At 35.5% G+C, this 24,631-nt stretch overlaps 3 protein-coding genes across 7 annotated transcripts in view; 2 read left to right on the top strand and 1 right to left on the bottom strand.

The window, feature by feature from the left end:
- The first annotated feature begins 549 nt into the window (after positions 1-549).
- LOC110439355 (scavenger receptor cysteine-rich type 1 protein M130) lies at positions 550-9,601 on the top strand. 2 transcript variants are annotated; one of them, XM_087248061.1, is made up of 18 exons: positions 550-730; positions 933-1,241; positions 1,395-1,700; positions 1,785-2,093; positions 3,394-3,693; positions 3,795-4,109; positions 4,193-4,516; positions 4,593-4,910; positions 5,106-5,411; positions 5,652-5,726; positions 5,896-6,210; positions 6,298-6,516; positions 6,615-6,698; positions 6,811-6,846; positions 7,147-7,206; positions 8,238-8,315; positions 8,463-8,525; positions 8,720-9,601. In XM_087248061.1, exons 1-18 carry the CDS (start codon positions 673-675, stop codon positions 8,722-8,724), a joined length of 3,480 nt encoding a protein of 1,159 aa, XP_087104187.1. In that variant the 5' UTR covers positions 550-672; the 3' UTR covers positions 8,725-9,601. The 2 variants fall into 2 exon arrangements, with proteins under 2 accessions (XP_087104187.1, XP_087104188.1); XM_087248062.1 differs by lacking the exons at positions 550-730; positions 933-1,241; positions 1,395-1,700 and having other exon boundaries at positions 1,705-2,116.
- On the bottom strand, positions 9,353-10,863 carry ccdc59 (coiled-coil domain containing 59). The gene is made up of 4 exons (NM_001045054.1): positions 10,655-10,863; positions 9,907-10,252; positions 9,697-9,802; positions 9,353-9,517 (listed from the first exon to the last, which is right to left on the bottom strand). Exons 1-4 carry the CDS (start codon positions 10,806-10,808, stop codon positions 9,353-9,355), a joined length of 771 nt encoding a protein of 256 aa, NP_001038519.1. The 5' UTR covers positions 10,809-10,863.
- Positions 10,864-11,042: 179 nt separating this feature from the next.
- mettl25 (methyltransferase like 25) overlaps positions 11,043-24,631 on the top strand; it is a 21,584-nt gene continuing 7,995 nt past the window's right edge. For 3 of the 4 annotated variants that reach the window (XM_087247550.1, XM_087247548.1, XM_087247549.1), the window contains exons 1-9: positions 11,043-11,316; positions 12,629-12,796; positions 12,926-13,044; positions 13,122-13,712; positions 15,512-15,659; positions 19,394-19,491; positions 19,798-19,827; positions 20,313-20,386; positions 24,488-24,581. In XM_087247550.1, coding sequence (XP_087103676.1) covers positions 11,109-11,316; positions 12,629-12,796; positions 12,926-13,044; positions 13,122-13,712; positions 15,512-15,659; positions 19,394-19,491; positions 19,798-19,827; positions 20,313-20,386; positions 24,488-24,581 — 1,530 coding nt within the window. In that variant the 5' untranslated portion in view covers positions 11,043-11,108. The remainder of the gene's footprint in view (positions 11,317-12,628; positions 12,797-12,925; positions 13,045-13,121; positions 13,713-15,511; positions 15,660-19,393; positions 19,492-19,797; positions 19,828-20,312; positions 20,387-24,487; positions 24,582-24,631) is intronic. The other variant, NM_001045057.1, reaches the window with a different exon arrangement.

Here is a 24,631-nt window from a genome sequence, read left to right as displayed (position 1 = left end):
ACAAACTTTCTCCTTGGTGAATAACTCTGTATGACCATAGGAATATTTTGCTGTTCCCCCCCCCCCCCCCCCTTTTTTTTATTTGTAAAAATATTAATTTAAAAAATGCTCGCTTCTCCTTCATTTGCAAAATGTTGAGTAGTCGGATAACATGATATATTGCTAAGAAATACTTCTAAATATTTTATAATAATTAAATATGATCGTTAAAATGTTGTGTTTAATTTTAGTAGTCTACTAATGTTTTGAAATCATTAATGTGAGAAGCATGCAGCAATCTGTTTGTCAATCAGTGCTTGTATTTGTTTGTATGCAGGTGCTGGGCTTTGATGCTGTAAATAACTGGAATGTTTCATGTGACTGTAATCAGTTTCCTGTACATGTCACTCTGTCACCCCTCTTTCTTGTATGTTTCTCCCCAGTCAAGTGTCTCTCTTAGGTGGAGGAGGAGTCGTTTTCATCGGTGCTGACGTATTTTTAATAAATATGGTAAGAATCATAAATACGCCTTCTGATTTGTCAATGAAACTTTTTGATGATTTCCTCTCCTCTGTCTAATAAGGTAAAAGTGACTTTGATTGGCTTGTTGTTTGGTGCTTGTGAACTCATCTGGCTCTGTCTCTTGAACATTTCATTTCTGAGTTTATCAAGCAGCGTGTATGATCAGTGAAGATGGGGAGATTTTTAATTTGGATTTTTTTGTCTACTGTGCTGAGACTAACGAGGGCTGGTATGTATACACTCATGCGGGAGTTCATTTTACTTAGTGATAGACTATAAAATTAACTTTTTTATGTTTAATATTTGCTTTAATCTAAATGTTCCTTTTTTTAAGGGCAAATTTCTGCTTTTCTTCCTTCAGTATTAGGCTCAGCATCTGTTGTTGTTATCTGCTGTTACTTTTTACATTATTGTCTATTTCTTGTCTACAGCAAACGTGAGGCTGGTTGGTGGTAAGAATTCCTGTGCTGGTAGATTAGAGGTTTATTATAATGGACGGTGGGGAACTGTGTGTGATGATTATTGGAGTTTGACAAACACTGCAGTGGTGTGCAGAGAACTGAACTGTACCCATACTTCAGATACAATGCGTGTTGCTCACTTCGGACCTGGATCAGGAAAAATCTGGATGGATGATGTGAGGTGTAGTGGATCTGAATCCTCAATATTTAAATGCCTACGAAGAAAGATTGGTGTAAATGACTGTAAACATATTGAGGATATTGGTGTTATCTGTTCAGGTAAGCCACATAAAAATTACAGTTGCTCAGTTACTCAGAAGTGTGTGTTGGCAATTAAAACATTGTAATAGCATTTAAGTTATTAACAGTATAGAACTTGTTGAATATTTTAAGGCATTAATTTATAATGATTTACATGTATATTTCCTGTAGATTTAGGCATCAGACTGGTTGGAAATTCTCGCTGTTCAGGGAGATTAGAGGTGCCTTCTGGGAACACAAGGTACACAGTGTGTGATGCTGCCTTTGACCAGCAGGATGCAGAGGTTGTGTGTAGAGAGCTGGACTGTGGGGCTCCTGAACAGTTGCTGAGAGCTGCTGCTTTTGACAAAGGAGACACTCAGATGTGGACACAAGAGATTCACTGCAGAGGAAATGAGTATCAATTTGCTTTCTGTCCTGTATCATCTTCTCACAGCAATTGCTCCTCTAACAGTAATGTTGGACTTGTGTGTTCTGGTAGGAACCCACAATTTTGATTCAAAATCATATATTTGTGTAAATTCCACCGTGCTAAAATAGTTTTTTTTTCTCCTTTATTAGAAACATTAAGATTAGTGGGTAGTGGCAATACATGTGCTGGTCGAGTGGAGGTTTATCATAGTGGTCAGTGGGGAACAGTGAGTGATGTTGGCTGGGATATGGCTGATGCTACAGTGGTATGTAGAGAACTGGGATGTGGAGAGGCTGTAGGTGCACCTAAGCAGGCCTACTTTGGCCAAGGGCGAGGACAAGTCTGGATTATTAATGTGATCTGTACTGGAGCAGAATCTGCACTAAAGGACTGTCGATCAATTGGTTGGGGAAAACATCAGGCTAATCATGCTGATGATGCTGGGGTTATCTGCTCTGGTAATCCCAATTAATATTCTGTTGTTTCTACAGCAAAAATGACAGAACTTTGAACTGTCAAATCATGCAGTTTTTTTAGCTCCTCTGACTTACAGACTGTTATATTGTGTTATTGAATACTACAGAAAGTTTTTTACTATATCTAGTCTCTGAATGAGGCTCATTGGGGAGAAATAAAAATGTCATATATAAATGATTCTTGAAATATTGTCATATTAGTTAATGGTAGCAGCATGTGACCAAACATATGTGAAGATGATGATCTAATAATGTCCTGTTATTTAATTCTTTTTTTAAATGACAGGACAATTTATTGCAATTTGTATCAGCATTTTTGCTTTCGCTATTACTTAATCAAGACAAATTGGCAACGAAATTCTCAAAAGTCAAATAAAAATGGTTACTAATAATTTGCAAAAATAAATTAAAAAAAACAATACTGAACTTAGAATATTAGTAAATGTTATAGCAATACTTTAAAATCAATAGTAAAATAAAGTCATGTTAATAAATATGTCAATATTACTTTTAAAAATACAACTGAGTTTTACTAGTTACTAATTGCATATAATAAAATGAATACAACTTGTAATCGGATTATGACTATCATTTTACCAGGTTAATAGGCATAAACCAAGATTAATGACCTAAGATTAATAAAAGTTTTTTTTTTTAATATAGTTTTCATTGTGAGTTTAGATAAATAAAATGATAACTATTGGAGCCTTATTGCACAGTATTAATGTACAATAGTCCTATAAATAGTCTACTTGAATTTTCAATCAATATTACAGCATGTAAGAGGTCAGATTAACATGTAAAAATGTTCATGTTTGACTATTAAGCTAGCCGAGTCTCCAATCATTTGGCACTGTTATGAACACCACGACAAATAATATCTAAATATTCTTAAGAGACACTCTTAAAAAAATATATAGTAAATATTCTGTTTTTAATAATATACTATATTCAATAATTTGGATTAGCCATGATATCAGTCCATTATTATGATATATCGAATAATTAAATATTTGCATATGTCTACTTATATAATTACAAAAGGTCAGGAAAGTAATTATGCATGTTTTCTCAAGTTTTAAGAGGGTCCGAAGTTGTATACACCCCAAACTGCCTTTAATCAATAATAATATTGCTAAGAGATTTTTTTTTAATTTACCATTGTATTTTAGGAAGGACAGAAGTTTACCAGTAATAATTAATAATGTACTATTGAATGTACTATTTGAATGTTATAAAGTCTACAAGTTATACAAGTGTGTCTGCTGTCTTTCTGCTCAAGGGTCCAGGCTAGTTGGAGCTTCTCGCTGTTCTGGGCAGTTAGAGATACTACGAGAGAACACATGGCACACAATGTGTGACACTGCCTTTGACCAGCAGGATGCAGAGGTTCTGTGTAGAGAGCTGGACTGTGGGGCTCCTGTACAGGTGCTGAGAGCTGCTGCTTTTAACAAAGGAGACGCTCGGATGTGGACACAAGAGATTCGCTGCAGAGGAAATGAGCCTCATATATCCGTCTGTCCAATATCTTCATTCATAGTCAACTGTACCCATAAAAATGGCATAAGAATGTCATGTTCTGGTATTGAAGACTCAAAGTTTAACTTACTTTATTAATGCAATCTTTAATTTGCTTGTGATCTCATTGACACTTCTTCACTCAACCCTAAATTTTCTGTCCAGGTTACACTGATGTCCGGCTGGTCAATGGTCCTGACTCCTGTTCTGGTCGAGTTGAACGTCAGTACTACAGTAAATGGGGCACAGTGTGTGATGCATGCTGGGATATGAGAGCTGCCAGTGTCCTCTGTAAACAGCTGAATTGTGGGATTGCTGTGTCTGTTGTGGGATCAGACTGGTTTGGAGAGGGAAGTGGTGAAATCTGGGCTGATGTGTTTGATTGTGACGGGAATGAAACAAAACTCTCCGAATGTTTAATCTCTTCATGGAGTCGAGCTGAACGTTCTCATAGACGAGATGTTGGAGTCATCTGCTCTAGTGAGGACATTTTATTGAAAAAAATACATTACATAAATTACATGTATTTATATATTAATAAACTGCCTCATGTTTTTCTTCAGACTCATCTCTGGCTCTTCATGAGGGTCTGGTGCGGTTGTCTGGAGAGAGTCAGTGTGAGGGGCAGGTGGAAGTTTTGATCCAGCAGGTCTGGAGGAAGGTTCTGCTGGACTCCTGGAGTTTCACTGAATCCTCTGTGGTCTGCAGACAGCTGGGCTGTGGCTCTGTGCTCAACTTCTCGAGCTCCTCTTTATCCAGTCCTGAACACAGTCATGAGTGTGTGATGGGCTTCCAGTGCTCTGGGAGTGAAGCTCATCTGGGGAACTGCAGCTCTCCACAAACTCTCAACTGCAGCTCCACACAACAGCTGTCAATCACCTGCCTTGGTGAGAACAACAACATCTGGGCAGATTCTGGAGTTGTTCCTGATAAATAATGTGTTTCTCTTTCTCTGAATATCAGGCTGCGGGTCCATCAGGCTGGTGGGTTCTGGGGGAGACTGTGCAGGGAGGCTGGAGGTTTTTCACAGCGGCTCATGGGGGACAGTTTGTGACGACTCCTGGGATATTAAAGATGCCCATGTGGTGTGCAGACAGCTGCAGTGTGGAGTGGCCCTCAGTAACCAGCAGGTACCAGCCTGGTTTGGTCCTGGTTTTGGACCCATATGGCTGGATGAGGTGGAGTGTGAGGGGAATGAGACGTCCCTGTGGAGCTGCTATTCTCCAGGCTGGGGGAAACATGACTGTGGACACAAGGAGGATGTAGGAGTCATCTGCTCTGGTAAACAATAGTGTATATAGCTTTTGAAAAATTCAATTAACCTTAATTTGAACCATATATACTTCATATACAGCATATATAAGATCCAGTGTTTGAAATAAAAGTTTTGGTTGAGAGCAGAAATTAAAAATAAAATATGTATAATAAATAACAGATGGTTGGTTTAAAGTTAAATTATCTTATGTTTCACTGTAGAGTTTAAAGAGATCAGGTTAACTGAGGGCTGTGAAGGGAATGTGGAGGTTTTCTACAATGGATCCTGGGGAAATGTGTGCTGGAATCAGATGGAAATAGACACAGTGAGTCTGATCTGTCAAGAGCTGAACTGTGGAAGATCTGGTGTTTTGTCTGATTCAACATCAAGGCTTAAATCAGCTCCTAACTGGTTGGATAAAGTAACATGTCGACCACATGATTCAAATCTGTGGCAGTGTCCATCTTTACCCTGGGGACAAAATATCTGCAATGATGAATATGAAGTGGCCAAAATCAGCTGCTCAGGTAGGATGATAGTTCAATAATATATGATCTTAATCATATATTCATGCTTCTTCACATATAAGTTTACTTTATGTCTGAATAATTAACAATTATGATTAGGAGAGAGCAAAATAATTTTTGAAAGTGCAATGTTTCGACACATTCAGATCTAATTACAGATTACAAATGTAATTTCATAATTTGTTCAGATTTCTATTTATATTTTTTATTATTTTTTTTTTATTTGTATTTATATATTAGAAGAGCAGGCTCGAGATTCTTGGAGTAATTTGACATGTTCTACGTCACCATCTCTTTACCATAGACAGTGTTCAAGTAAGTTTTATTAAACAAAGTTAATTCTTGATGTAAATTTGTATTTTCCTAATTAGCCATTTACTTTATTTAGCTCTGACATTATTATGAATTGGCATTCAGCTTCAACTTTACTGTGTTTTTTTGTAAATGTGTTAAAGCAGTTCAGTGATGTTGATGTGTGTTTCAGCTCATGTTCCTCTCAGACTGCGTGGAGGGGGCGGCCGGTGCTCTGGGAGGCTGGAGGTGTATCATAACGCTGTGTGGGGCTCAGTCTGTGATGATCTCTGGGACATCAGTGATGCTCAGGTGGTCTGCAGGCAGCTGGGTTGTGGAGCAGCACTGAGGGCTGATGGGAATTCAGTCTTTGGTGCTGGTGAAGGTGTTGTGTGGCTGAACAGAGTCCAGTGCAGAGGGATTGAGCTTCACCTGTGGGACTGTCCTCTCTCCCTGAACAACCACACTGACTGCTCCCACAAAAAGCACGCTGGACTCACCTGTGCAGGTCACTGACAGATTTTTAAATCATTTTAATTCTAGTAAAAAAAAAAATTAATCAGTCATTTGCATGCTTTTAAACCTGTCTTAGTAGACTTGCCGGATATATCAGTGTCCACTACTCCTGCCACATCAGCATCATCTTCTGCTGCAGTTTCTCAGACAGTGAGCTCAACATCAGTCTCTCCTCCACAAACTGGTCCAGAAAGTCTCCCAGTCCCCCCAGTGCTGCTGATTGTACTGGGAGTTGTGCTCTTATTGCTCTTAGTGCCGCTGCTTATACTGATTCAGCAGAACAGAGTGATGAGGAGAGGTAGGAGAGATCCAGAGACTGTCATATTGTGTCTTCTTCAGTGTGTGATCAGTCATGTGTTGTGAACTGACAGCAGGTTTGTGTGTCGACACTCACAGCTCTCTCTAAGAGGACACACAGGACCACCACTGAGGCTGTTTATGAGGAGATTCAGCACAAACACAATCACTTCACTCACACGGGTGAGACATGAGCATTAATCTCATTTATTATGATTAGTACAGTAAGAGAGTCTGTCAGACAGTTGATGTTCATCTATTATTAGCCTGTTAAACCTCCTGCTTCAAACCACAGAATTCCTGACAGACAACCACAGGCACAGAGCTGCAGGTGCGTGTTTACATGTGTGTGTTTGTAAGTTTTAAGCGGGGAATAAGAAAGGCTCATTTTTTTTGTACATACCGTAGATGCAGGTGTTTGTGTTTATCTCTTCCTGTGTCTATTTCTTGAACACAGTGAATAGGTTCATGTAAGGACACATTTTATAATAATAATAATAATTTCTCTGTATTGCCTTTAAAATCTAGGCAACTAATATTTGTGTTTTATCATCACTCAGTTTAATATATTTCAATACAATCCAATAGTCTTTTGAACATGTTTTATTAATGTTTTGTTCTTCTTTCACAGGGAGTTTAATCTCTAAAGAACTCCATTCTGGATATGAAAATGATGACGATTTTCTTCCAGGTTAGAGAGAAAGAGTATTTTAAAATTTCCATACTCAGTACATATCATTATTTGATGTGCAAACTATATATATACATTATATAACGTTTTATAAACATACACATATACACATACATACATACAGTGGTACAACTATTTCACAAATACCTTTTTTTTACCATTATGTTTGTCACACTTTAGTGGGTTCAGATCATCAAACTGATTTACATTTATCAAAGATAACACAAGTAAATATATCATGCAAAATTTTATTACAGGTTTTTTTTCTTAAGTGAAAACAAAATCCAAAACAACATAGCCCTCTGTGAAAAAATGCGTTTGCCAGAGTGTTGCTCATGTCAGTTTTGCAAAAAAACCTCTTGATGATTCCCAGAACTTTTGAACTGGACTTCGAGACAAAAGCTGAATGTTTTGGAGAGTGTGTGTCCCTTTATATATGATGTAAAATAACTTCTTGCCACAGGACAATGATCCAAAGCACACCAGCAACTTTGGAGTGGCCTAGTCAAAAATCCTTACCTGAATCTATTTGAGATACTGTGGCATGAACTGTATCACTAAAGTTATCAAAAACACTTGATTGCAGTTTTTGCTGCAAAGGGTAGCACAACCAGTTATTACATTAAGGGGCAAACACTTTTTCAGAGTGCTATGTAGTTGTATATTTTGTTTTCCCTTAAATAAAAACCTTCACTCCTAAACTCCATTATGTGTTTACTTGTGTTATAATAATATAATTATTTTTTTGCTGATTTATAACATTAAAGTTTGACAAACATGCATAAAGAAATCAGTTAGGGTAAACACTTTTTCACACCACTGCATAAACTATATAAACTGTAACTAACATCAAAATCACATACTTTAAGTAAAATCACTAAGTTAAATATGTTCAGTGACTTCAGAGTTATTAAAATATGAAAACTTTCCTCCTATTAGACTATTACACATTTGATGATGTCAACAATACCAATGGCTTGAAGCTATTTTCATTTTTTTCCCACAAAAATGTATGTATATGTTTGATGCAGGAGAAACGATGAAGGAAATCACAACAGGATATTATGATGATGTCATCACTGATGGATTGAGACCAGATTATGAGACAGGTGTCTTTATGTTATTAATTTTATATCCTTAAATGTATAAACTGAGACAGTAAATTGATGTCCATCTTTTACTCTCTGCATGTTTAGAATAATTTTTGAACTAATGGTCAGAACATTTGTTCTGTTTATATCTTCCTGATTGTGCAGTGGACACACCAGAGCTTTACGATGATGTCATCATTATTGGACAGAACCTGCAGAGTTTAACCGGTGAGTCACACAGAACTGCACTTTATTATCAAAGGCTAATACTGAACATGCATCTATTGGTATTAAATCATCATGTAATTTTTTGGAAGTTTTAGGCAGTCGTAAGCTGCAATAAAAATGACATGGGTCTTTTCAGATTTTATTGATTTAATTGTAACTATGAGAGCTGAACTGGTTTATGTTTTTAAAAACAGACTGATGATGTGGAGGAGTCAAATAAAGAGGGTTCCAATTAACTCAATGCCCAAACCCGCTACTTCTGCTCAGGAAATCATAATACATTTACAGGAGCTACTGGGAGTTTCTTCTGTTTCTACTAATGCATCATTTCTATGTATTTCTTTAATATTTCTATATGACTAGACGGTGCATTTTAGTATATGATTTTTTTTTCTATTTGACTTTTATTGGTATAAAAATGCATTTCAAAATATATTTAACTTTTTTTCATGTTACAAAGAATTTTAAAAAGACAATCAGAAGAAAGGGGGAAAATTAAGCAAAATGCTATGATTATTTAGGAAGGCACGTTTAGGCAGTTCATGTGCTGACAGCATAATCTACCTAAAAATATTGATACATTGATATTTTTATAGATACTAAGTAATCATATTTACTGCTGTAGCTGCTATTGTTTACAGGCACCTTGATTTATGGGACAATTTAGTATTTTATTATTTGTATATTATAAAAATATCAACATTGTGTGCTAAAGATATATACATCCTTGTGTTCAAAAAACAATGCACTCACCAAAATAGCACAGTTTAATGTAGATGTTCCATTTATTTATCTTAAAACAGTCTCATTTTGTGGCTGACACTGTATCATTTGCGCTGAGCTTGAATCTTTTGCAGCAGAAGCTCCATCTGCAGGTTTAGATTGGGCTGTCCTTTCTTGGTTTTTCTTTTCAACAACTGATATGTGGCTATTTTCTTTTCCTTGTATTTCTTCAAAGCCTCTTCCCGCTGAGCTTTGTCTTTTAAGATTTCCTACACAGATGTAAAAAAATGCAACAATCTTGAATGTAAAAATGTGTATGTTTACATAATAAAGCTTCATTAAAGGACAGTGAATACGCCTATTTATTAATTACATGATACTACTTAACAAGTGAATGTGTTGTTTAGCTCTAGCGATCATCTTACATTAGCTGATTAGACCACCTCACCTCTCTTTTTCGTGCACGCTCCTCTTTTATCCTCTCATATTCTTGCTTAGTCTTCTGATATGATGATATGTTCTGTTTCCTTTGGAAAAATGTGGTCTTGTGTGAGCTGATGAGACAAATCAAAAACGTGTCAGTCAATATAAATGGATAGCTTAACTATAATTTGTATATGCATAATTGTATAAACATGTACATTGGCTGTTACTATACCTTTCAGGCTGCGCTGGTTCATTAGACGAAGCAGGAGCAATAGTTTGATCAGTCGATGTATTTGTAATGTTTTTTTCACTGCTAGAAGAACCCAAATCCTTGTTTAGTTTATCATCATCTTCCTCTATGTCTTCCTCTACGGCTCTTCCTTTACATCTTTTCTTCTTCTTCTCCTGTTCTTCTTCATCTAGTCGTTCTCTTTCAGCCAGATAAAGATGTTTCAGATGCTCAGGATATTCCTCCTGCAACTGGACTTTTGATTCTTGCTTTCTCTTCCTCTCCTTTCGAAGAAGTTTGTTGTATTCATGTTTTACCTTCTCCTTCCTTTTGAATGCAAACCCCTGACCTAGGAGCAAATTAAATATTCGGACACATTACATTAAATTAGTAGCCATTTTTTTTAACTCTATTGACCATTTATCAGTCATATTTTATATGTATGCGTCGATGATGTAAAGTTTTTTCTCTAAATGCATAACTGTAAGCTATTTAAAAAAACATTTTGACATTTTTCCAAAATTATCTGACAACATACTATTACAAAAATGTATAAATGTATTTAAAATGTATGTAATTTTATTTATAATATTTACTTATGTCTTAATAGGAACTAGACACGTGTGCTACAGATGTTTATTGCATGGTAGATTTGTCATTGAACCATAAGTACATTCACTTTAATGTATTTAAATGCATTTTCATATTCATTTATGTATTTATATGGCTGTATTTTAACACAGATACTCACCCTCTTTTAAGCTACCATCAAAAACCTTGTCCTCCGGAACCCATTTTCGTTTCCTTTTGGCGTTGTGAGACAACCCACCACGTTGAAACTTGTTATTAAACTGTTTTCCTCTAATCGGACCTTTATTTTTAGCGTTTTGTTTAAAAGGTGCCATGTTTCACGTTAAATTACCATGTACACACACTAAAATGTGGACAGAACGGATGTTACTCGTGTAAAGACGCACAAAAATGACGCAACAAGGCATTACTAGTCAAAACAACGACATTAGTGTAAGGGCAATATATTTAAGTCTCCCATTGAACACAACGCTCCATGGTACACCCAAAATGGCCGCGCATTAGTTCGCCTAAATTGAATCACATCTTCATTTGACTACTTATGCCTTAGATACAGAAAATGTGTCAACAGCTAACAGTTCCCCTGATGTTTACTCACTTTGCTGTGTCTTTTAATGATGGCTTTTAATGACCTACATATCGTGGCGGTTAAAAAGAAGATAGATGAAGTGAAGCACTTTCTATCCATATCTTTAAGTATCTCAAACGCACACACTGTGGACTTTTACACGCGGGGTGTTTGGAGCACGTTCATCAGTGTCAGCCCAGAGGATGTGTTGTGTGCCATCAGTTCCACACAGGACAGCACGGGGGCGCTAGAAGGTAAGAAAGCGGATTAACTGTTATTAAAGGGATAGTTCACACTAAATGAAACTTCTGTCATCATTTACTTATCCTACACGTATTCTTTAATCTGTTGAGAAGGATATGTTGGAGGAAAAACAGCCATCGCACTTCCATAGTGCTTTTTGTTCTGTGAATGTTGGCTTTTTTCATTCTTTTTAATATCTTATTATTTGTACAAGAGAGAAATTAAGAAAAGTTTAGAACCACTTGAGTGTAAATAAGTGGTAAGGAAATATGCATTTTGGTTGGACAATTCCATTGATCATTGTAGTATTATTATTGGTTGAATTATGAAAAAAACTATGAATATTTTAAAAAGTATTTTTTGACATTTGTGAACTTTATATACTGTAAATCATTATTTTACGCATTTATTTACCATACATCACATATATACATATTTATAGTTTGGGAAAATGCTCATTAAGACATTTGCTATAATTCAAATTGAATTTTAATTTAACTTATTGTCAAGGGTTGGGAAGACTACATTACAAAGCAGGGTTCAACGCTAGGGATTTTTTCTACTGGCCCGATTGGGATTTTTTTACTTGCCCTGCCAAAATTTTCTCTGGCCCCACCAAAAAGAAGTAAAGCCATTTAGTTATTCTGTATAACTTTTATTTAAATACAACTGACAATTTAAAAAAGGAACAAAACAAATGAACAAAATAATTGGCCTAATTATCAGATAAATTATTAGATGTTTATTTCGGTCAATTTTTTCGGTCATTGGATAAACAGCACATGGTAATATTTCAGCATGCTTTCATTTTCATATTAGACATGAAACGCACATTTGCCAGTAGAAATGACATCCTGCCCTACTTGTTATTTTCTCTTCATATAGCCATATATATGGCCATTACTCAACCATAATACACTGTGATATAGCCTGGTTTGTTGGATCGTTTTGTTTCACTATAATCCGCTCAATCGAGCCAAGACCTCCTCATTCTGGCGATGTCCGACCGATTCACATATGCCACGAACTGCGCTTACTGGGCAAACGAGATAGGTTCCGAAACAAACGTCTGGGCATGAAAGCACGCAATTGACAAACAGTAACCATTCTGTATACTGTCCTGAGCATCTTGCACGCTGGCCCCGGGCCAGCGGGCAGTCCTTAATATTGAGCCCTGCAAAGGTTAATTTTTTTATTTTGTTTTTTGAATGTTTTGTATTTATATTTTTTTATCCCCTTTAATAATTCTGTAAATTAAAATCTACTTTTTAACGCTTCACTGAAGTGGAGTATATTAAACGTGTTTCTATTTTTGCTTTTTAGAGAAGGAAAACACCACGTTTGGTTTCTGCAATGCCTCCAAAAAACTGCTGGACATATCAGCCCTTCTGAGGGCAGCAAAAGCGCACTGTTTACCTGGTCTGGGTGTTTGTATGCAGCTGGAGGAGCTCATGCACAATCTGAGACTGATGTGTGGAGACACGGCAGCAGGTTACTTTTTTTTGCAGAAGCACTGAAAAAACTCATTTACATTCACTGCATATCTATTGTGATTATTATGCATGTCACATTCAGGTTATTACAAGGTCATATTTCATGCATCGTCTCTAATTTCCATAGGACAGTCATCAAATAAGGTTCTTGCACCAGATGAGTTCATGAACTGGAAAAAGGCTCATGAGGTGCAGTCGATGTCTGAAGTTGTTGCAAGTTTAGCTAAATGCTGCCGAGTCAAACAGGTAAGTATATTTCCTAATGTTATTTACTTAAAAACTGATTCATTTTATTCTGAATTGCATCTTTTTTATCTTTTCAGGTGATAGATGTGGGTTCAGGAAAAGGCTACCTATGCTCTTATCTATCAATGCGGTATAATCTACAAGTATTTGGGATTGATTCCTCTACCACCAACACACACGGAGCTCAAGAGAGGAATAGGAAACTGAAGAAGTTCTCCAAAGCTTATCAGCAGCACAGATTTATTGAGAATAACTGTGTGCAGAGCAATGATGAGAGTAGAGAACACTACAATGAAAGTGATGGCAGCAAAAACTGTATTACAAAACAAGGGGTTGAAGCACAAACTGAGAGCAGTGCTTTATCGCAACAAGTCACTAGGGATTTATTAGCTTCAAATAATGCTGCAGAATGTCCATTAGACCCCAGTGATTCAGATTCAGGAAGCAGTTTCCTCAGTTTGCTGGCGCTGGACGTCATTGAGGACGTCTCTCTTCGAGTTCATCCCAGCAAGCTGAGTGCGGAAGAGAGGGAGAGGAGGAAGAGGGAGAATCTGGAGAGGAAAGCCAGAGAAGGGAAGAGGAAAGACAGCAACAGCAGCCTGTTTTCACCTCTGACCTCGTATGTGACTGCAGAAACTGAACTCAAGACGCTGATCACAGAGCTGGAGGTGAGTGGTGGGAACCAAGGAAGAATCATTGTACCCGAATCATCATTCTTTTAATTGGAATTTATTGCGTATTATTAAATAAATAATATTGTTGTGGTGTAAACTATCGTAATAAATTGTATACAATATAATAGTGGAGGCGGCACAGCAAGAAATTGGTTCGATTCCCAGCTTGGCCAGTTGGCATTTCTGTGTGGAGTTTGCATGTTCTCCCCATGTTCATTTGGGTTTTCTCCGGCTGCTCCGCTTTCCCCCACAGTCCAAAAACATACGCTATAGGTGAATTGAATAAACTAAATTGGCCGTAGTGTATGAGTGTGTGTGCAGATGAGTGTGTATGGGTGTTTTCCAGTACTGGGCTGCAGCTGGAAGGCCATCCGCTGCATAAAACATATGCTGGATTAATTATCAGTTCATTCCGCTGTGGTGACCTCTGAAATGGAGACTAAGCCAAAGGAAAATGAATGAATAAATAATAATAGTGATAATTATATACAAGTAATATTAACATTAAGTAATTAAGCATACATTTTATAAATAATATTATTGAAAATTACAACAACAGCAATGAAAAAAAATATGTAAATACTTTAAAAACATTAACAGTATTTACATAAACAGCTATATTTTTATAATAGCAACTACGTTATAATAATCATAATGATGTAACATTAGTTTATTGATGGGGAACTAGTAAAAATAACTATATTATTTGATATACTTAACTATTACAGCTTAATAATGCATTCTAGAATTATTACTTCTTCTAAAGTATGTTTTTTTATTAATATAATTTATAGTTCTGTTTAAATTTAGTTTAATAAATATTACTGTTACTACTAAAAAACTGTTTATATAATAATAAAAATGTACAATAATTCTGTATGATTATAAAAAAATTAATTATTTAAAGACAGTTTTGTATTTTTGAGTTTATGCTTAATTTTTTTCCTCACACAGTCTAATTGAAGGCTTTTAAAAATGTTTTTTTATATTAGGGATATTAATCTTAGAGATTAATTCAAATGTGAATTAATATCATATGAAATTCACTCAGGATCAAATAAAGGATGTGTGCTAAACTTATAAAATAATGCAGGATGCACAATATGCTACAATAACAGTATGGAGAAGGACTTGGACGTGTCCTGTAGCAGATTATTATAATAATTGTATGCATAATATTTTTTCTCACACAGCCTAGTTGAAGGCTTTAATAAAAGTTTTATATGTTAGAAATCTTTTTTTTCCTATTTGAAGCATAATGAACAAATATGCATCATTTGTCAGTGTAAATGTGTTATGAATGAACATATGACATTATATATGACGTTCTCTCAGAATCAAACAACGAATGTGTACTTGACAGGGCAAGTTTATTTAAATAGCACATTTTATACACAATGGTAATTCAAAGTGCTTTACATAAACAGGAATAAAAGAGACAAGTATATGAAAGTTAAAACAACAACAACAAAGAAATGTAAATAAACAGGTTTTAAAATTATGAGAAATAAAAGAAAGATATAATACATAACTTAGAGAAACAATATGCTTCGATAATAGTCCAGCTGAGTGCTTTGATTATAGAGCTGAAGTTGTATCGTTGTTATTACGGCTCAGCGAAGTGCCTATGATTATCCTAATCATGTTAATTGGGTGAAATTGAGCTTAAGAATGGGAAAGGACTTGGACGTGTCCTGTAGCAGATTATGATGATCAATGAGAGATGGCAACCGGTCTGTGTTGATTTCACTAAATGACGTTTTTCCTCTCTCTTTTTCCTTGCCGGTGCCCAGAATGCAGTTCTGGTTGGCCTGCACACGTGTGGAGATTTGGCCTCCAGCTCCCTGCGGATGTTCAGGGCCAAGCAGGAGCTGCGGGCAGTGTGTAGTGTGGGCTGCTGCTACCACCTGCTGTCTGAAGAGTTTGATCAGGACAGACCGGGTAAGAAAACATCCTGTTCATAAAGACACACACACTTTCACACACACTGTTTAACCGAGGCTGATCTGTTCAGGTCTTCAAACAAGATGAGATATGTGTTATTGTGTTTCGTAGCATAATGTTTCTACCAGAAATGTGCAACCCTGTACCAAGCAGGGGCACAAAAAAGTTGAGTAATATTGATTTATTATTGATATATGTTGTAGTAGTTATATAAAAACTGAATGTATAACCCATTCTTTTATAATGAGTAATTATTGTTGCTGTTGTTTGGTAAATAAATTAATATATTAGGTAGTTTTATTCATAAGCAGTAATAATAATGTAAGCAATTATTAATATATTATATTATTATTATTATTAAATATAATATATATATATATATATATATATATATATATATATATATATATATATATATATATATATATATATATATATATATATATATATATATATATTTATTTATTTATTTATTTATTTATTTATTTATTTATTTATTTATTTATTTTTAAATAAATAATCAGATAAAAAAATTGTTATTCTTTTACAATTCTGTGGCAATCCTGGGTCAAAATATATACAAAATAAAGCAATATAAACCATTAGTTTGTTAAATAGCGTTAATTAAATAGTGAATTTATGGTTGGCTTATGAAAATGTAAATTCAGTCCAAAACAACCTCAACCAACTGCAACAATTTAAAGGACTTGACAAATAAATAAATAAATAAATAAATAGAGACATTTCTGAATATGTTATTTTATGTTTTGCATACTATTAATTTGTATGTTTCAAAACATTATCCCTTTTTATTTTTAGGCGTACTTTCCCTTTAAGACATGGTGCTATTCCCAAAAGAGCATGTGGTTTCTGTCTGTCTGTCTTTCTCTTTATGTTACACACTTACTCACAGAACAAGCACTGCAGAAAGGAGTGGACTGCCTACAAAATATGATATTTTGATCACATAATTACTGTCGATTAAGCCAGCGTCCCTTGCTGTGTAGCACAGCGGGACTACAATAACGTCTTAATGTCATGTAAAGCCTGGGGATCACATCACAGCCTCTCAGTTGCTGCAGGGACAGAACTTAAGCGCATAAAGTGTGTGCGAATGTTGGACTGACATCACAAACACTCTCCCCTTCAACAGACTGTCTGTTTGATCTCAGTAAATCAAGAAGAGTCAGTACAACATGTGGAGATTTCAACATGATGATGTCAGAGATTTCAGGGCTTCAGCGGCTCATTTTTGTTCTGTACAAGAATTAAAAAGTAATGAAACAAATGGAGTCCGAATGGAAATATACAGTATATTAAGCATTCTAGTCTTAAAAATCGATTGAATTGAAGATCTCTGTGTTCACCATCCAATCAGCCAGAGTTATCAAGCAAGACAATGAAACCTTTAACATGTTAAAAGGGGTAAAACAGTTCCTTAGGGCTAAAATCACTGAAATGGCCAGCCTAGAGTCCAGACCTAAACTTGACTCAGAAGTTATAGATTAAAAAACACCACATTGAACTGTGGAAGAGACTGAAAATGAGCAAGAAACACCAGAGCAGTGTGAGAGACCAGTGATACAACAGTTATAGACTAGTAATAGACTAGTTATGTCTTATGAGAGACTAGTCATGTTGTGAGAGATGCCTAGTGATGTTCTATGAGAGATTAGTTAACCTAATGTGGCCTGACATGTATTGAAGTCATTCAGATTGAGGACACAAACACTTCCTTCTCATTTTTGACTGCTGTAACCTTCTGAAATTTTAATTGGAATCTTCTTGCTGTAGTCATTGCTCTTTTATCTAATTTTGGTCTCCACTGTATAAATCATGCTGTGCATTTAAAGGTGAAGTGGGTCATTTCTGTCCCACTAGCAGCACCCTTACAGTCACAAAGTTTTTGCATAAATTATTGCTTGCCGTAGCACATTTAACTTCTATAATGTTTTCAGTTTGACAGCGAGTTACTTTTCTTAGTATCTCCGTAGGCCTGCATTTGCTGACTCAAATCAAAAAAAGCCCCCGCAAAGGCTCCAGCTAAAGCAGGAAACAGGAAGTCCCACTCACAAACATCGTTAGTTAAGCAGTCAACTTTTGAATGTCTTATTTATAGTTGTCTTCGGTCATTAAATTGGTGATTGGTTGTCTTAAAACAATGTCAAGCTTCACTCTTGAGTTAAGCATTTCATAATGAAGTTAGTGCCACGGTACATGTTTCTTTACTTGCTGCTTCGCACACATGCACATATTTCAGGCCTGTGCTGGACTCTGGATCCTGTTCAGCTTGGCATGGTTTAGATTAGCATGATATCTGGAGTAAATAGTGTTTATCTGTGCAACGAATGGGCCCCAAACCACACTATGGGTCTGTTTGAATGGCATGTGCTCAACATGTTCTTATTCACAAAATGTTCAGCGTTTAAAGATCGATTTTAGTTTTGACATACTCTAAAAGCTTAAGTTGGTAATGATTTGCCTTTGTCATAGGAGTCTTTACTGTTTACCGTGGTTGCTTTTTAATCAAAAATATATTAAGGATATATTTAATTTTTTTTAATTTGCAATTAAAATAGCACTTTAAAATAGTGCTAAATTAATTTTTTCCAAATGAAGTTTATTTTAGCATTCAGGTAGTAAACCAATTTCAATTTTAATCATATTTATCAAATAAATATGTTTATGTGCTATTTAAACGTATTTAAATTATTTATGATAGTTATTTTATTTATTTATTTCTAGATTTTTTTTTATCTGCATTACTTTTTATAAATTTGTAGTTTAAATGTTTTTTTTTTCTGAATTAAATCTGAATTTACTATTAGAATTGAATCCAAAATAAGTTTAATGATTTGTTTTAATATGTTATATTTTAGACTTTAGAATGAATGTTTTCAATTAATAATGTTATTACTATCCATCGTTCGGATGAGACGCTAAAGTGAGTTCCTCACTCTGTGTGGCCATTAAAAATCCCATGGCTCTTCTCGTAAAGAGTATAGGTATAACTGCAGTGTCGTGGCCAAATTCTCTCCTTCATGGCCTCCCAATGATCCCCATCCATAGAATTGGCTGTATCACTGTCTCTCCACTCCACCTATAGCTGGTGTGTGGTGATCACATTGGTGACATTGTTCTGTGGCTGCTGTCGCATCATCCAAGTGGATGCTGCACACTGGTGGTGGTGTGGAGAGACCCCCCATTTGAGTGTATAGCCATACACGATAAATGCGCTATATAAATACCCTCATTACATTACAATGCATTACTAATTATACTATAAATAATCTAGTTGCTAAATCTGTTCATTTTATGATAAAATAAATAACTCGGACATGCCCTTTCATGTTTCTGTGGAAACAGTGATATGTTATAGATAAATACAAAAGCAAATTACATGTATTAAAATAATAAATTTACCTTTAATGCATCCTTGCTCAATAAATGCATCAAACCACAAAACATAATGACCTCAAACTTTTAAATGGTGGTTTATGTTAAAATGTGATTAAATTTAATTTAATTAAAGTTTATTTGTATAAAACTTTTCACAATAATTATTGTTTCAAAGTGGCTTTACAAAAGGTGCACATCGGAAAACTTAAGGTTATTAGTTACCATAACTTTGATAATTACTGATAACTTTAACTAATTAACTAGTAACTAATAGCTTATAACAGTTTGTTGATTCTTTCTATTTGTTGTGTTGCTTTGTGTATGTTGTTTAGGGTGTACCAGTGATGGTGTGTGTGGTTTCCCTATGAGTCAGTATCTCAAAGATCAGGCCTGTTTCTGTGGTCGAAATGCCAGGATGTCGGCGTGTCTCGTAAGTGTACATCACACATCACGAAAACATCTCACATTGCCCACGCATCTGCAACCACATCCTTTGCTTATGAGCTGAATGTTGTAACAAACATTAAACTACATTTAACTAAACTATCTATCTATCTATCTATCTATCTATCTATCTATCTATCTATCTATCTATCTATCTATCTATCTATCTATCTATCTATCTATCTATCTATCTATTAAATTAAAAGTGATGGACAATGCTTCAATTTAAGCTAGTTTTCTGCAGTCTTGGCTCATGTTAAGTTCTTCACAAACTATTTTTTTCTCTTCTCAGGCTCTGGAAAGAGTGTCTGCCGGAGGAGGGGTGAGTACTTGATTGTGTCATGCATCATATTAATATTAATATTTCAATTAAAAAGCCATTTCCCCTGCAGGATTTTCATATAAGGAGTGCAGTCTCATCCCATCAGAACTGTTTGCACAGCTGATCATAGTGGTGTCGGTCAGGCTCGACAGCATATGCATATTTATCTGATTTAATTAGATGCACTGTGTATTTTAATTTGATTTTTCCTCTTTCGAAAAAAGCGAGGGAGAGTTCAGGGGTGAAGCGGTCAGCCTGAACAATCTCCATGCTTTTTTGTCTTCTCCATGTCTGATTGTTTAGATGACATAATTGTCATGGAAAATATGACCCAATCGGGTTTTTGAAGTTCCCGTAACTGGGACAAACACTTCAAATAATGTCATTAAGAAGATAAATAAGTAAGCAAACATAAGCAAAATCAGATTTGAAATGAAGCAAAATTGTTTGGATTGTGGTTTATCTGGGTTTTTTCTCTGCTGCAGCTGCCGATGGAGTCACTGTTTTATCGGGCGGTTCTCCATGTTATTTTACAGGATCACTACGATTGCTTTAAAAGGTATCCATCATGTGCACTAACATTGCTTTGTAGATTGTATGCCATATTTGATGTATGAGCATTTTTTGTTACATGGTAAAAAAGATGAATCTGCTAAATTAAGTTGAATCAAATGAACCTAGTCTTTTAAACTTTCATCAATCAAACTGACAAAAACAATTAAATTTAACCTGATTAACTCATTGAACAAGGTGTCCAGGGGTGTCTTAAAAGTATTAAAAGTTGATAAATCCATTAGGAGAAATTTAAGGCCCTTAAAAAGTATTTTAAAAGTCTTAAATGCTATTTTACAATGTATTCAATTTCATATCAGTATGCTAAAGTTTGCCTGAATTTAATGTTTAAATATTGGGATGTTGCATAGTTTTCGGGAAATCACATTGACATCACACTGCTTTGTTTACTGCAGTAACCAGGGAAACACTGTAATTCCTGCTTTTCTGTTGGCGCCACCTGCTGGATTAGCGTTTTTATTCAGTATATGAATAATGTATTAGTTTACAATCAGTAATTAGTAAATGTACTGCGAGTTAAAATGTCGGCGACAAGGGCATAAAATGTAAGGAAAGAGTCTTAAAAAGTCCTTAAAAGGTATGCAATTTCATTCTCTGATTTATGTATATATATTTGTTGTCATGACTTTTTGCCATATAATTTTTTGAAGTGTACATGCATGCTATTAATAATAAGTAGCTTGGTCAGTTTTATTACTTTTAGTGCAAAATTTTACTTATGAAGTTTTCTGATTTTGTTTTAGATCTTTCCAATTGTAGGTTCTCATCCATATTAGGTCAAAAATATTTTAGAGGTTCTTAATTTTTCTTCATTTAAATTAACTTTTCTTTTCATCTCGACTTGACATTAGTCAAACTGACAAAGAAAATATTAAATTAAACCTGATTAACTTATTGAAATAAGTTAAAGTAGCATAAAAACATTTATTTTCATGACTTTTTGCCATATTAATTTTTTAAGTGTACATGCATGCTTTAATTAATAACTTGGTCTGTTTTATAGCTTTTAGTGCAAAATTAAAGTATCCCTATTATGCTAATATAAAGTTTTCTAATTTTGTTTTAAATCCATCCTACTGTAGATTTACATCCATATTAGATCAAAAACACTTCGATTTTCTTATAATATTCATTGCAGCATCAACTCTTTTCTCACAGCGTCTTAAACAGTTCACTCAATGACCTACACTCTTTAAACCCCACCTTCTTTACAGTTTGCTTTGCTTTGATTGGTTAGGGCTTCAGTCAATCTCTAATGGTGCATGCCTAAAACCAAACAGCCATTACCATATCTAAATTTCAGCTCCAGAAGCTTCCTCAGCACATTTAAACACAGTGATATAAACAGCCCATACCATCATGCTTCAAAAGTGCTTTAATACTAGATTAGACACAAAAAACAACATTAAGCTAGCTTAACAATCAGGTTTCAGTTTCATTCACAGTGTTGATAGGTCAAGGTAGTCATTGTTTTCAAGTCATCAGTAAAGACCTGGGACATGTAATATGCAAATTTATTACAAAAATGCATCGGTTTTTGCTTAAATTCAGACTAGTAATACTTAGAACTTCATTTCAGGCTGTTCACAATTGGATCTTTCTTTTGGGAAGCAATAATGATCTTGGAAACTTTCCACTAAATTTAATATCTGAAAAAAAAAAAAATCCAAAACCTGATATTAACCAAATATTAGAGCTTTGAAAATTTAATTTTAGTTTTGTGCAAAACCATAATCATAATTTAGCTGCCCTGGTTTGTTTGTAAAAGTGTAAACACACAGCCTGTACCCCCTGATGAGCCATTCTCAGTGTGAAGCGCACCCGATGACAAATATTGAGCTCCCTCACTGACGCCGATCCTCTCCAAAACACCCAGATCAGATATCTCATCCACAGCGCTTTCAACACATCATCTGCTCATTAGACAGAAAACAAGCGCCTGCCTTTGTTTTAGTCGCGGGAGAGCTTTGGTAAACTAGAAGAGAGAATAAAGAGGCATCCAGATTCCCTCTGGTCCTTCCTTTCTTATGCGGAGGTTGAAAAGTGTTTATCAAGATACTTGATTGTGGCTTTTGCAGAGCAGATCTGATTCACTGGTGACTTATGCTTGTAACTCAACCCCTAAAGCTCCTGTTTTCAACTTTAATAAACCTCGATGAGTCAATGCTAAACCATCAGGTTACGGTAATGCGTAAGTCTATAAGTAGTGCAAAGTTCACCCTATTCAATGTAATTCTAACTATTAAAAGTACTTTATATAGTGCTTTTCACAATACTGATAGTTTTAAAGCAGCTTTATAAAGGGTGCAAGTTATTACACTGTAAAAAAAATGCAGGGTTCCACCCAGTTTCAAGTTGTCCCAACACAAATCGATTAAGTTGACTTAGGGTGTACTCACACTAGGTACAGTTGCCTTGAACCGTGCTGAAGCGTGATTGTCCCTTCTACCCCAACAGCCTGCACTCACACTGCATTTTGCCTTCCAAACCTAAGTGCGCTTACATCATCGGTGATGCGACTGCTTAGTTTAACAGGAAGAGGAGCGCTCTCGCTCAGCACAGTGGAGATTGCTTTAGTTAATCCTTTTAGTCGTTGGGATGCAGTGACATGCAGTCAAATATTCTGCCGAACGCTCATAAATTATCATTAAAGTCCTCGTGCTGCATGTACTAGAAGGTTTGCTGAAGATGCAGCTGACGTGCAGTGAGGAGTTTGCATTTTAATAAACAATGACAGTTTGCATTCACTGAATAGTAAGAATGCTTAATAAATCAATATGAAACAGTCCTTTACTACAAGCATACCACGCCAGAAGCCCAACCGAACCGTGCTCTGGCACATCAATTCTAACCGGGCCAGGGCCGGCCAACTGAACTGATTCAGAGCACTCACACTTGTCAAAAGAACCGGGAAATGTGCGTGGCCACAGTTCAGATAGCATAGTGTGATTGCACACTTAATCATTTTTACAAATATAAGTGGTTTGAACATAAAACTATTAAGTTTTCCTAAAAAACTTGAAGAATTGTACGGTATCAACTAATTTTAAATAAGTAGTTTTAGGTCCCGTGAAGTGCTTTGAATTATGAGTTTTTATTTGATGTTTGACTTAATCTGAAACACAAAGACAGAGTGGGACATAGTGTAGCTCCTCCCTTTTTTAAAATACAGCCAATAGCATTTTATTTTATCACTGCTATGTTTCCATCCAAAAATGTGAGTTAATTTTATGTGCAAAACTGGATTATCACATAAAAGACGTGCGAATGAACCGTTTCCATCCACTGAGTCAAAGGGAGCAAATTGTCACTTCCTGATTTACTGGCGACAAATATCTAAAGTGTTTGCTTCGTTTGGGCAAGCTGTGTGAATTATTTTCTTTATTTAATAAATTATTTGCATCTTAAAAGATAACGCCGTCACGCAATGAACATATAGTGGCGTTTGAAGGCATGAGACGTGGAGCACGTACGCTCTTAACAATTCTTGAGGTAATTAGTAATGTAGTATGATTGATCAAAACTATATTTCAGATGTTTTACATCGTGCTCAGCCTGCTGGTTTGTTCGTTCTAAGACGTTTTAATCATCACATGATCTCTTATTACAAAATCCCATGACTTTCTTTAATGCACATACTGGAATTTGTTCGGTAGAAGTTATCCCATCGTAGTTTATGTGCATCTTTTCTTATCGAATAAAAAGTTTATCCGACTCAGTTATTGGCATACATTATCAATGTGCATTTTGGCATTTTCATCAACAGTGTTTTATGCGCATATCCAAAATTTGCATAGAAATAGGTGGTTGGAAACCAGTGAGAGTGGTTGAGCTCAAATGCATCAAATGAAAAGCAAATGAGAAGCGTCTTGAAGTGGGCGGGCATGCCAGTAACTAAAGAGCATTTGATTGGCTATGCAAATGGTTATTTGATCTTTAAACAAGCAGCAAAAGTCATTTTTTTGAGTGTACATTTGCATATTAGACTACATCAGCACCCTATGCATAATACATAACTTATTTTAACAGTGATTTAAATGTATTTATGATTCAGTAGTCTGATGTGTGTTTTATGTCCTGTTGGCAGCGAGAAGCGTGTTGGGAATGTCTACTCCAAAGCCACGTCGTTTGCGGACTACGTTAGACGAGCGCTTAGGAAGCTGGATCTGGATGAGTCCAAAGTAATAAGCCTTTGCTCTCGCATTACGCTGAATGTTTTCTCAGTCTGCCC

Source organism: Danio rerio, chromosome 4, assembly GCF_052040795.2.
Source record: "Danio rerio strain M-AB ecotype USA chromosome 4, GRCz13ab, whole genome shotgun sequence".
Lineage (NCBI taxonomy): Eukaryota > Metazoa > Chordata > Actinopteri > Cypriniformes > Danionidae > Danio > Danio rerio.
The sequence above is the reverse complement of the archived record's forward strand: the minus strand, read 5'-3'. Positions and strand labels throughout refer to the sequence as shown.

Bases quoted from the DNA above. Each gene is read 5' to 3' on its own strand.
- LOC110439355 (XM_087248061.1), top strand. From the start codon at position 673: ATGGGGAGATTTTTAATTTGGATTTTTTTGTCTACTGTGCTGAGACTA. The intron at 4,110-4,192 runs GTGAGGACATTT...GTTTTTCTTCAG, and splicing joins TGTTGGAGTCATCTGCTCTA to ACTCATCTCTGGCTCTTCAT. The intron at 5,727-5,895 runs GTAAGTTTTATT...TGTGTGTTTCAG, and splicing joins TTACCATAGACAGTGTTCAA to CTCATGTTCCTCTCAGACTG.
- ccdc59 (NM_001045054.1), bottom strand. From the start codon at position 10,808: ATGGCACCTTTTAAACAAAACGCTAAAAATAAAGGTCCGATTAGAGGA. The intron at 10,253-10,654 runs GTGAGTATCTGT...ATTTGCTCCTAG, and splicing joins TGATGGTAGCTTAAAAGAGG to GTCAGGGGTTTGCATTCAAA. The intron at 9,518-9,696 runs GTGAGGTGGTCT...ACATCTGTGTAG, and splicing joins AGCGTGCACGAAAAAGAGAG to GAAATCTTAAAAGACAAAGC.